The 13,360-nt window shown below is 42.0% G+C and overlaps 1 protein-coding gene across 1 annotated transcript in view; it reads left to right on the top strand.

The window, feature by feature from the left end:
- The window catches only part of myo10 (myosin X), a 345,458-nt gene that overhangs the window by 247,403 nt on the left and 84,695 nt on the right, over positions 1-13,360 (top strand). Inside the window, exon 20 of the mRNA XM_078539144.1 lies at positions 4,736-4,860. Within this exon, the coding sequence (XP_078395270.1) occupies positions 4,736-4,860 (125 nt within the window). The remainder of the gene's footprint in view (positions 1-4,735; positions 4,861-13,360) is intronic.

Below are 13,360 nucleotides of genomic sequence, written 5' to 3'. Positions count from 1 at the left end.
ATTTTTAAAGCTGTGTAACATTACACATATCTCCCATTGGCTATGAGGGCGAACATGACAGGATTCCCATGACGACTCCTAGTCATCTGTTCTTTGACAATGTTAACGAAAGGCTTTTGTGGACATGAAGGATGTTGGCAACTGTAATGCAATTAACTTTTATTCTATTTATTTTAAAAAAGCAGCCTGGACGTTCTGAATTTTGCCAGTTACAAGAACAAAATTCTTCATTAAAATGAATAACTAAAATGTCTTTTCCTTGTGGAATAAGGGTTTTGGAAACTAGTCTTGAAGATGAGAAAAGAATTGCAGCAATATTTCTGGGATAACCTTTCCACACATCATGCTTCAAAATTTGTTACAGATGCCAAATTAATGGCCTTAGAAATAATGAGGGTTCAGTGCTGGAGTTGCGCATGTTATCTAACGAAGCCCATGGCAGGACCAGGAATATCTACCTACAAGCATAATTTGTTAACTTTTGGTGGGTTCTGGCTGGTTAAATTGCTGAAGGCAAGATAGAGCCTGGATTGGAGAGGCTACTGGGATTACATGGTAAATAGCCCCTCTCCTTATAATACAATTTATCCTGTGACTTAACATGTACAATGTTGCAGGAGTCTCTTGCATCCAGTCCATCACATTTTATGAGAGCTGCAACAATCTTATAAAAAGAGAAAAAGACAAGTATTTTGAGTTATTTTCACCTGTGGCAGAGATTTTCAACCAGATGCCCATCTCAAGACTGACTTCAGCATCTCTCTATCCTGCTTGGGTTGAACACAGCCTATCAATGACGGTCAATTTTTGTGGCCTGAAAAGAGAACAGTTCTACTTTTGAAGAAAAATATCAGGGCAGAATTTAATCCCCACCCCAGATGTGGATTGGGGGGCAGAGGGCCCTTATAATCACATGGGAAGGCATGGGGTTGAGAACCCCGCAGACATTGTGGGCCCTTCCATTACGCCTGCAGGTTCCCCAGTCTGCTCACCATCCTTAATTGGACAGGCAGCTATTTAATAAGACTTTGAAGAACCCTAGCTGGAAAACCGCACCCCGACTAAGGGCAGTGGTTCAGTGAAAATATTTGAAAACGCCTGATATTAAAATTTACATTGCTGTCATTGAGTTTACAGCAGGTTCTTTTAGACAGAAAATTTGAGCATTTTTATGTCACCGTTGCATTTTGACCAAATTACAAATGGAAGAAAAATCTTTGCAATCAGTTTTAGCTTGACTGTGACTTGGCTACATTTATTATTTTAATGCATAATGCTTTCTCTAGGCAAACGGCGTGTATTTAAAAAGTTGGATATTGTAAATAATTTACACATGGGAATGTTTATTTTATAGTTTGGATATGCAAATCAAAAGTGTGATGTATCACCAAGGTTCACTGGTGTACTAATGTCCTTCATCACAAAGCAGTTCATACATGGGACTGTCCCTTCCATGTCAGCCATGGCTCAGTTAGTAGCGCTCCTGCCTCTGAATAACAAAGTTCTGGATTCTCTCCAGGGCTTCGGTACAAAAATCAAGGCTGACACTTCATTGCAGCGCTGAGGGAGTGCTGCACAGTTGGAGGTGCAGTCATTTGGATGAGATGTTAAACAGAGGCCCCAGCTGCCTGCTCGGTGGATGTAAAAGATCACATGGCACTATTTTGAAGAAGAGCGGGGAAGTTATCCCTATGTCCTGGCCAATATTTATCTCTCAACATAAAGAAAAACCTGATAATCTGGTTATGTTGCTTTTCATATGATGGACTTCTGCTTTATAACAAGAAAAAGAAAATTGGAGAGCAAGTTATACCTTATATTGAACCACTGTCTCATGTCTCCCAATGTTAGATATTAAATCACATCAGCTGAAGACAAGTAACCTGTGTCTCCCAAATTGTTCAAAATGATTGTGTCTGAAAGAGAGACTTTAAATGGGGAGTTTCAGCAATGCTGGCAAAGCAAACATTATTGTCAATCTGAATGAACTGAGTAACATGTCAGGGCTTTTAGAAGTCGATGATAGGTGGGATCGGAATTGCTTGTAGGCCTGACAAAGGAAGGTTTCATTCTCTGATGAGCAGGTTGGACTTTTGTGATGATGCAGCAGCTTTAATGGTCATTTTTCTTAGAGTTCCAACCCCTTTCAATACTAAGTTTATGACGGGCTTTGAATTCATGACCTTCAGGTGACTAGCCCAGTGCCATAACCATAACATTGCAATTTCTGAGGATAGCGTACTGTATTAGTATACTGCCTCCTTTAGCTTGGAGAGATCAGACACAGACTCTGTGGTTGCTTTTCCTGCCTGTTTGGTCTGACCAAAATTGGTACAATTTTTTAGTGTTCTTATAACAATTATTACATTTTATACACTTGTAACATATATGACAATCACTTTTCACCATCACTATATAACCATGGAGATCTGCGTTATGATTAGAGTTGAAATGTGTTTGCCTATTATATGAGAGCAGATCACTGGTATGCTTTCTTTGAGAGTTTGTCGGGCAGATCCCACTCACTCACTCACTCACTCACTCACTCACTCACTCACTCACTCTCTCTCTCTCTCTCTCTCCCTCTCCCCCCCCCCCTGCCCCCGCCCCCAACCCAAACTGGTGTGAAGACCACAGTTGGCTTATCTCAGTAGGTGACTTGTTGAGGCTCAGCTTTCCAGTGGTACAATATTGGTCACTGCTGCACTCATAGTTGACTGGGCCTCTCAGTACATGGCACTAATTAGCCTCAGCATGGGAAGTGTTGCCATAGAAACTAGCCACTAAAGTGCTAGACTGATTTTGGCATTGTTCAGTTTATCTGCATCTCTCTATAAGGTCAGCGGGGTTCAGTTAAGCCTCTAAAGGAAAAGGACCATCGAACTACTTATGCTAGGTCTGCACCATGGTAAGGTTTTAAGTTTGGTTTACAAAGCCAGGAGATATTCACATTATAATTTTGTTGGCAAATCCTGTCAATGGTTTTTTTTAAAAAGAGAGAGATTTGTTGGCATAATAAACAGTGTATGTTATTTTGGTTCTTCCCTTCTAATCACAGTCGATTCAAACTTAAGACATTACATTAAACCTATCTTTAAACTATTTAAATGAGAAAAAGGTAGATATTTACTATCGAGTTACAGGGCTCTTGGTCATTCTAGTTGATTTGTCACTGTCGTGAATGTTTTAGCATTTCTTCCAGACTAGTGAATGGAATATTGGATGTCAAAGACAAAGGCAGTCTATTTTTGGTGATGGTTGGGTGGGAAAGGAGAAAGAGGGAATTAGATAATGACACTGATCAATTCGCCCTGTTGAAAAGCCGGCTTCTGATGGGTTGCTGCAATGCATCATTGATGATAGTGGCATCCAAACCATCTTGCTATCACGGGCTCTTGCTAACACAGTTTAGAGAGGGCATTCAGATGTATGCATTGTAAAATGAACTGTCTTATGGGTTGCAGAATGTTAAAAGACTGCGCTTCATTTTGTAATTGATTTCAGATTTTATTATTGTGTTAATTGCAACTAAATCAAAAATCAATGATGATGCTACCTCTAGCTGCTGAATGACCAAAGTACATTCAGACACCCATTCATGAGTTTATACTTTTGAATTTGGGTGCCAGAAGATAGATCAGAGAATTCATTATTTCTGTGCTGAAAATGTGGAGAGTAAAAGCACAGGAACAACCAGATCATCAATGTGAATATAATGTTACCCAGACAGGACAAGGAGTTAAGGGAGTAAAAATCTTGTGAAAAATCTCAGATTTGTAGCTTCTTATATTTTGTGTGCAAGGTGTTGAACTACATGAGCTCTCATTATGCTGCCAGGCTTATTGTGTACTTAATTTATCTTTCCTAGTGAGCATCAATGACGCATCTATTGACATAGAAATGATTTTTTTCCCTCTCAGGCACTGTGTGTGCACAGCAGAGCTTTGGACAAAGGCCTGTTTTCCTGAGTCAGTCACTTGTTATAAGCAGGTTCAAGTCCTTTGTTTAACTGACTGATTGCATTGGTTAATGAATAATGAAATATGAATGGAGTACAGAAGGAAGAATGTTGGATGAATAGATGTGAAACAGTGTAGGGAGAATGTAGAGAGAAAAACTTCCAATTGTTTATTATTATTAACATTTGTAAATTTAAAAGATACTGTTTTATGCATAGCGTCTAGTTTCTCTTTGCCAGTGCAAACAAGATCTTGGGTTTTTGTGCACCTTTTCAAACATTTTCATTCTTATTTATAAAGCTGATACTAAACATAAACATGTAACTTCTTTGAAGAATCTTTATTCCACCACAAATAACTTGTGCATTTTAAAGGGACAATGTTTCCCATTGGGAAATTTTACCAATCCTGCTTTTGTCTGCTCTAAATCAAACTTTTTAAATTAATTATCTGCATTTACTTTTAATATCTTCACAAAACATTAAATTCTGATTGAAAGCAAATGGTAACATCATGATGAAGAATTAGTACAGTAACATTCTCATTCCCTCTTCTGTATACAAGTATGATGAAGTGTTATCTATTTCCAGGACAGAGGATTGTCCTTTTACATACTGTGTAGTTGCCTCTGAAAGTAAAAATGCTTTACAAGCTGACGGACTTCAAATTAAGGGAGAATGATGGACAATTATGATTTCCTATTGCTCTAAGCGTTACTGCACTAATTTCTGCTGCCAAATATGCTAATCCTCTGTCCCCATTTTCTCTGCATTCAGATGCCAGATCAGTTCGACCAAACAGTTGTACTAAACCAGCTGAGATATTCAGGAATGTTGGAAACTGTGAAAATACGACGAGCTGGATTCCCAGTCAGGAGGCAATTCCAGAACTTCTATGCAAGGTATAATTTGCAGATCAAGATTACACAGTATTGTTGGATCACCTCATGTGTTGTGGAGATGTATTCAATATACACTCAGCGCAGATGAGCCTGAACAAAGTCACTTTTTTTTTGCAGTGAATGAAATTGACCCAATCCCATCCCATAACACAATAACTTGCATTTATGCAGCACCTTTTAACATAGTAAAATGTACAAGGCTGTTCACAGAAATGATATCAGACAAAATGTAACGTAGAGGTACATAGGGCAGGATTTTGAGTGTGGCGTGGTTGGTGGGCTGGGGAGTGTCCTCAAAATGGGCGGCTGCTCGCGACCGGACCCTGAGCGCGATTTCGTACTGGCTGGCCAATTAACAGCCAGTCAGCCTGAAAAGTGCACTGAAAGGCTCAGCACTGTCAGGGTGGGGGTGGTAGGAGGGCGAGCGTTGAAGTCAGTGGGGGAGTGCTCACAGAAAGCTCCCTGAAGGCAGAGAGCTGCCTCAGGGAGCTGAAGAATTCAAATCCAATAATAACAGGTTTTAAAATCCAGAAAAAGTGCCCATGCATCAGAAACAGTCACCTGAACATATACAAGATGAAAATTCTGTGCAAACGTTTTTATTTTTCTTTAATTAATATCAGAAACCTCATCCCGCCATTGGATGAGGTTTCCTCAAAAAGGCAGAGCCCACCTGGCTGATTCGCCCGCCCGCCAACCGTAATGTTGGATGGGTAGCAAAAAATCAGTGTTGGTTAATACGTTAATGGCCTTAATAGGCCTCTTAATTGCCGGCGGGCGCGCTGCTGACTCTTGTGCGTGCCCACCGACCGCAATATCACGCGAGTGCACAACAATGTTGGGTGAGCATCCCGACATCATCACTAGCTATTTCACGCTCCAACATGTCGGATGTGCGCCCACATGCCGAGCAAAGAGATAATAGAGATCGTAGGGCAAGTAACCAGAAGCTTGATCAAAGAGATAGAATTTTAAGGAGCGTCTTAAAGGAAGAGAGAAAAAGTGGACAGTCAGAGAGGTTTAATGAGGAAATCCCAGAGCTTAGGGGCCTGACAGCTTTAAGAAAGAGTTGTCAATGGTGGAGTGATAGAACTCAAGGATGCTCAAGAGGCTAGAACTGGAAGAACGTGAAGATCATGAAGGTAAACTTTTCCTCCTCATCCTTCTTAACCTGTCTGCAGCCTCCAACACTGTTGACCAAATCCTTCTGCAACACCTCTCCACTGTCACCCAACAAAGTGGGACTGCAATCTCTCAATCCATCTAATTTTAGTCAGAGAATTGCTTCTCTTTCCTGCTCCTGAACCATTACCTCTGGTGTCCCACGAGGATCTATCCTTCAGGCCCCTCCTATTTCTCATCTACATGCTGCCCCTTGGTGACATCATCCGAAAGCACAGTTTTCACATTTATGCTGATGCCACCCAGCTCTACATCACTACCACATCTCTTGACTCCTGCACTGCTGCTATTATCAGACAGCTTATCTGGCATCCAGTGCTGGATGAGCAGCAATTTCCTCCATTAAACAATGGCTTCAGTCTTTCCAATATTTTTGGTCCCTCACTCCAAATTTGTCCCCTAAATACCAACTCCATCCGACTGAGATTAAGTCAGTCTGTTCACAACCCGAGTGTCACGTTTGATCCCAAGATGACCTTCCAACTTCGTTTGCGCCATCATTAAGACTGCCTATTTCCATCTCCGTAACATCGCTTGACTTCACCTCATCTGCTGCTGAAACCCTTATCCAGGCCTTTGTTACCTGTAGTCTGGACTGTTACAACGCATTCCTGGCTTGTGTTTCACATTCTACCCTCAGTAAACTTGAGGTCACCCAAAATTCTGCTGGCCGTGCCTTAACTCCAGAGAGCCCCATTCCCCTATCATCCTTGCACTTACAGAACTATGCCAGCTCTCAGTCAAGCAAAGACTTGATTTTAATCCAGCAAAAAGCTAAGAATTTTAAAGGGGAAGGAGGGTCGGGGGAGGGGCGAGCAGGAGGGTCGGGGGAGGGGCGAGCAGGAGGGTCGGGGGAGGGGCGAGCAGGAGGGTCGGGGGAGGGGCGAGCAGGAGGGTCGGGGGAGGGGCGAGCAGGAGGGTCGGGGGAGGGGCGAGCAGGAGGGTCGGGGAGGGGCAAGCAGGAGGGTCGGGGGAGGGGCAAGCAGGAGGGTCGGGGGAGGGGTGAGCAGGAGGGTCGGGGGAGGGGCGAGCAGGAGGGTCGGGGGAGGGGCGAGCAGGAGGGTCGGGGAGAGAGAAGGGAGCAGGAGGGACAAGCAAGAGGGTCGGGGGTTATATCTAAATATAATATAACCAAATTATATTTAGATATAATCAATCAATCCTTTTTCCCTGTTCCCGTAATCCTGCAAGTTTAAGGATGTGATAACAGGGCACTCAGAAAAAATCAACAGGATTAGACAAAGTCAACATGGATTTATGAACGGGAAATCATGCTTGACAAATCTCCTGGAGTTTTTTGAGAACGCATCCAGCAGATTAGATAAGGGAGAACCAGTGGATTTGGATTTTCAGAAAGCTTTTGATGCAGTCACACATAAGAGGTTAGTGTGTAAAATTAAAGCACGTGGGATTGGGGGCAATATATTGGCATGGATTGAGAATTGGTTAGCAGACAGGAAACTTCGGATTGGCAGGTGGTGGCCAGTGGGGCACCAGCTATTCACAATATATATCAGCGATTTGGATGAGGGAACCAAATGCAATATTTTCAAGTTTGCTGATGACACAAAACTTGGTGGGAATGTAAGTGGCGAGGAGGGTGTTAAGAGGCTTCAAGGCAATTTAGACAGGTTGAGTGAGTAGGCAAATACATGGCAGGTGCAGTATAACGTGGATGAGTGTGAAGTTATCCACTTTGGTAGGAAAAGCAGAATGGCAGAGTATTATTTAAATGGTGATAGATTGGGAAATGTTGATGTACAAAGGGCCCTGGGTGTCTGTACACCAATCACTGAAAGTAAACATGCAGGTTCAGCAAACAGTTAAGAAGGCAAATAATATGTTGGCCTTCATTGTGAGAGGACTTGAGTACAGGAGCAAGGATGTCTTACTGCAGCTGTACAGGGCCTTAGTGAGACCACAACTGGAGTATTGTGTGCCATTTTGGTCTCCTTATCTAAGAACGGATACACTTGCCATAGAGGGAGTGCAGCGAAGGTTCACCAGACTGATTCTTGGGATGGCAGGATTGTCAAATGGGGAGAGATTGGGCCGACTAGGCCTGCATTCACTGGAGTTTAGAAGAGTGAGTGGGGATCTCATTGAAACGTATAAAATTCTGACAGGGCTGGACAGACTGGATGAAGGGATGATATTTCCTGTGCTTGTCGTGGGGAGGGGGGTCTAGAACAAGGGATCATAGTCTCAGGATACAGGGTAGGCCATTTAGGACTGAGATGAGGAGAAGCTTCTTCACTCAGAGGGTGGTGAACCTGTGGAATTCTCTACCATAGAAGGCTGTGGAGGCCAAGACACTGAATATATTTAATCGGTAGATTTCTGGACTCTAAAGGTGTCAAGGGGTATGGGGAGAGAGTGGGATTATGGCGTTGAGATAGGATCAGCCATGATAATATTGAACAATGGAGCAGGCTCGAAGGGCTGAATGACCCACTCCTATTTTCTATGTTTCTATTTCACTCAAGTGCCCATCCAATTTCCTTTTTTAATCATTCATCAACTCCACTTCCACCTGCCTCATAAGCAATTAGTTCTAGATCATTACTACTCACTGTGTAAAACAGTTCTCCCTCACATTCCTGCTCTATCTCTTGCCCAAAACCTTATCTGACTCCCTTGATACTTGTGTAATCAGCTAATGGGAACTGCTGTTCTCCTTACCTAAACTGGTCATAATCCTGAACATTTCTATCAAATATCTCCTAAACCTCCTTTGCCCCAAGGAGAACAACCCCAGCTTCTCCAACCTAACCTTGTAGCCAAAATCCATCATCCCTGGAACCATTCTGGTAAATTTCCTCTGCACCCTCTCAAGGACTCTCCCATCTCCCTGTAGTGTGGTAACCAGAACTCGATGCAATACTCTTGTTGTAGCCTAACTAAAGCTTTGTAAAGGTTCAACATAACTTCCCTGCTTTTGTTTACAATATCCCTATTTATGAAGCTTGAGATCTCACTTTCTTCACTAACTGTTTTCTTAATATGCCCTGCTGTCTTCAAAGGCCTATGCGCAGCTCTTCGAGCCTGCTCCATTGTTCAATATTATCATCCCCAGTTTCCTGTCTCCTGCACACTCCCTGTAGCTGTGCCTTTAAGTCCACATAACCATTCCCTATCCTTTCTGACAAAATGCATCACCTCACACTTCTCTGCATTAAATTCCATTTGCCACTTGTCTGTGCATTCTGCTAACCTATCTGTGTCATCTTGCAGTCAATTGATGCCATCCTCACTGTTTGCCACACTTCCAAGTTTGGTCATGTCATGTGTGCTCTGTCCGAAGGCAGGTCCTTATCTCGTTGTTTGCTGGTATTTCATCCTTTTGTCAGTGGTTGTTTGCCATTGCCTTTAACTCTCAGGGCAGAGCAAGGAAGCAGGTCCCAAGTCTAGCTTAGCTGGAATGGGAATTGAACCTGCTCTGTTGGTGTTGTTCTGAACCACACACTAGCCATCTAGAAAAGTGAGCTAACCGACCCCTTCCAAGTTTGGTATCTTTGGCGAATTTTGGAATTTTATTCTGTATTCTAATATCCAAGTCCTTACCCCCTTTCTTGAACAAGGGTGCCACATTTGTCATCCTCTAATGCTCTGGCACCTCCCCATATCTAGGGAAGATTGGAAGATTAAGGCATCTACCTCAACCCACAATTCCTTTAACAACCTACAAAGCAAGTCATCTGGACAGGCAAATTATCCACTCTGAAATGACAGCCTTTCCAGTGCATCCTACTTGTCAAAAATCACCCTATCCAACATCTCTACCATCCCTGCTTTGACCGACATTTAGTCAGCATCTTTGTCCTTAGTAAACCCTTATACTTATGCAGTATTTAGCATGTTCTGTACCTTTAAGTACCTTCTTGACCCTAATAGGACCCACTCTGCCTGTTACTACCCACTTATTGTTGACATGCTGGTAGAAGGTTTTTGGGTTCCTTTTTATGTTGACTGCCATTCTATTCTCATATTCTGTCTTTGCCAGCCTTATGCTCGTCTCCACTTCCCCTGTCAAATTGTTGTATTTAACCTGGTCCTTGATTGAAGAATTCACCCGATGTGCATCATGTACCCTCGTTTTTTTTTGTTCCATCATGTTTTCTATCTCCCTCCTCATCCAAAGAGCCCTGGCCTTAGTTTCCCTACCGTTTGCAAACAATGAGATAAGGACCTGCCTTTGGACAAGAGCACACATGACATGAGCAAACTTGGAAGTGTGGCAAACAGTGAGGATATACCTAGCCTGTACCTGACACATTTCCTCGTCAATAGCCACCCATCGTTCCGTTACAGTTTTTCCTGTCAATCTTTAGTGTAGTCCTCTTCCAATTTAGACTTTTACTTTAGATTGTTCCTTGCTCTTCTCCATTGCTACTCTAAACCTGATAATTGTATGGTAAGTCTTATCTAAGTGTTCCCCTACAGATATTTGGTCCACTTGTCCCACCTGTTCCACCTCATTCCTAAGCACTTGACCCAGCAATGCCTCCTTCCTAGTTGGACCGAGAACATATAAAAAAATTGTCCTGAACATATTTCAGAAATTCCTCCCCCTCCTTTCCCTTTACTCCAACATTATGCCAATTTATATATGGGTAATTAAAGTCCCCAGCGTCAACACCGTATAGTTCTTGCACATCTCTGATTTCCTGTAGATTTGCTCCTCTATCTCTCTCTCTCACTAATTGGAGGCCAATAGAATAACCCCAGTTGCACTTTCTTGCTTCTCAACTCTAACCAAATGGATTCAATGTAAATGAGTGTTTTTTCACCAATGTGTTAATCTGATCAAAGATGACATCAATGATTTCATAAAATCCCAGCTTTAAAGTTAGAAACATAAAGAGATTATTTTTTTTTAAAACAAAGGTGATGGTGTAGTGGTATCGTCACTGGACTAGTAATCCAGAGACCCAGGGTAATTCTCTGGGGACCTGGGTTTGAATCCAGCCACAGCAGATGGTGGAATTTGAAATCAATAAAAATCTGGAATTAAAAGTCTAATAATGACCATGATTATTGTAAAAACCCATCTGGTCCACTAATGTCCTTTAGAGAAGGAAATCTGCTGCCCTTACCTGGTCTGGCCTACGTGTGACTCCAGATCCACAACAATGTGGTTGACTCTTGAATGCCCTCTGAGCAAGGGCAATTAGGAATGGGCTATAAATGCTGGCCTAGCCAGCGACTTCCACATCCTGTAAATGAATAATTTTTAAAAATTAGGAACAGAAGGTACTTCAAGCCTGCTCTGCCATTCATTAGGATCATGGCTAAGCCTCAACATCAACACTACTTTCCCTCCCTATCCCCATATCCCTTGATTCTCATAATTCCTAAAAACCTATTAGTCTGAGCCTTGAACAGATTCATGAACTGAGCAGCCACAGCCCACGAGGGCTGAGAATTCCAATGATTAGTACTGAGTGAAGAAATTGCTCCTTAGTTCAGTCCTAAGTGGCTGACCTCTTATCCTAACACCACAATCCCCATTTATAGACTCTACAGCCAGTGGAAACAGCTTCTCAGCATTTATCCTAGCAAGTCCTCTAAGAATTTTGTGTGTTTTAATAAGATTACATCTCATATTCTAACCTCCAGAGAATACAGGCCCATTCTGCTCAATCACTCCTCATAGCACTGCCCCCTGATCCCAGGCAAACAATCTAGTAAACCTTTGCACCTCCAAAGCAAGTCTAACAATCCATAAATAAGGTGACCAAAACTGTGCACTGTATTCCAGGTGTGGTCTCACCAAAACAGCAAGACCTCCTTACTTTTTAACTCTAACACCCTTACAATAAATGCTAGCAAACCATTTGCCTTCCTTTTTGCCATATTTGCATGTTAACTTTTTCTGATTCTTGTTTTAGAACTCCAAAATCACTGCATTACTAACATTTACTAACCTCTCACCTTCTGAAAATTATTCTGCTTTTCCATTCTTCCTACTATTCTCTACATTGTAAACAATCTGCCACCTTCTTGCCCAATCACTTCACCAATTTATAGCCCTTTGCAGTCTCTTTACATCCACCTCACAGCTTACTTTCCCATCTAGATATTTTTATTGTCAGCAAACTTGGATATTATTTAATCCCATCAGGTAAGCCATTAATATATATTGTAAATAGCTGAGGCCCAAGCACTGATCTTTGCAGCACTCAACTAGTTACACCCTATCATCCCAAAAATGATTTATTTACTCCTACTCTGTTTTATGTCTGTTATCCAATTCTCAATCCATGTTAATGTATTAGCTGAATCCTATGAGCCCTAATCTTGTGTACCAACCTCTTTTGTGACACCTAATCAAATACCTTCTGAAAATCCAAATGCATTGCATCCACCCCTTCACCCTTATCCACCCTGCTTGTTACACCCCGAAAAAAGTCCAAACAAAACTCCTTTACCAAACACGACTTCTCATTCATAAAACTGTGTTGGTTCTGGCTAATCATATCGCCTATGGGCGTATATTGGGGGAAAAAACAGCATAAACAAGTGAAGAAGGCACTCAGTAGAGCACTTACCTTTGCCACACTTTGTTAGCTCAACATTATAATAATTATGCAGCTCTTCCTAGAAGTTTTTCTCTGCCTGGTTGATGTTCTGTAACTACAAACCTAAAAATATAGATCTTTTTATTAAGTGTTTCCATCTCACTAAGGAGGCTTTAGGCAAATTCACATCCAACAACGTGCTCTGAAAACTCTGCTCACATTTTGATAGATGTGACAAATTGCACCATAACAGCAGAGACAATCCACAGCATCCTAAAACAATCAACAACATTCTCAATCAAACAACCTGTATTCTAAAAAAGTAAATTAGCCTTAAAATTTCCAATGAAAACTGATCCTCGAAAAAAAATTCCAGGATCCAGATCAGCATCTGCCTAATCAAAAACTAATCAGCTCTTCCTAGAGCCATACTATATCTCTGTATCAATTTTTAAAAAATTATTCAGACATGTCCCCTCATGTGACAGTGTCACATGAGCTGGAACATGTCAATGAATTTTACTAAAACATTATTATTACATTTATAAACTCTTCATGAAATCTCATTCCGCCAGTGGATGAGGTTCCATGAAAAATACGAAGGCCACCTGGGCTCTTTGCCTGTCCGCAAACCTTAAGGTTGGATGGACAGCCCTGTTAATTATTACAATTGGTATTTAAATGGCCTTAATAGACCTTTGACATTTTGGCGGGTGTGCAGCCGTCTCTGGTGCGCGCCCACCAAACTGAAGATCGGAACGACGCGTGGTGATGTGGGAACGCACGCTCGACGCTAC

Source organism: Cetorhinus maximus, chromosome 3 (genome assembly GCF_964194155.1).
Source record: "Cetorhinus maximus chromosome 3, sCetMax3.hap1.1, whole genome shotgun sequence".
NCBI classification, from domain to species: Eukaryota; Metazoa; Chordata; class Chondrichthyes; order Lamniformes; family Cetorhinidae; genus Cetorhinus; species Cetorhinus maximus.
This window is presented reverse-complemented; position numbering and strand designations above follow the sequence as displayed.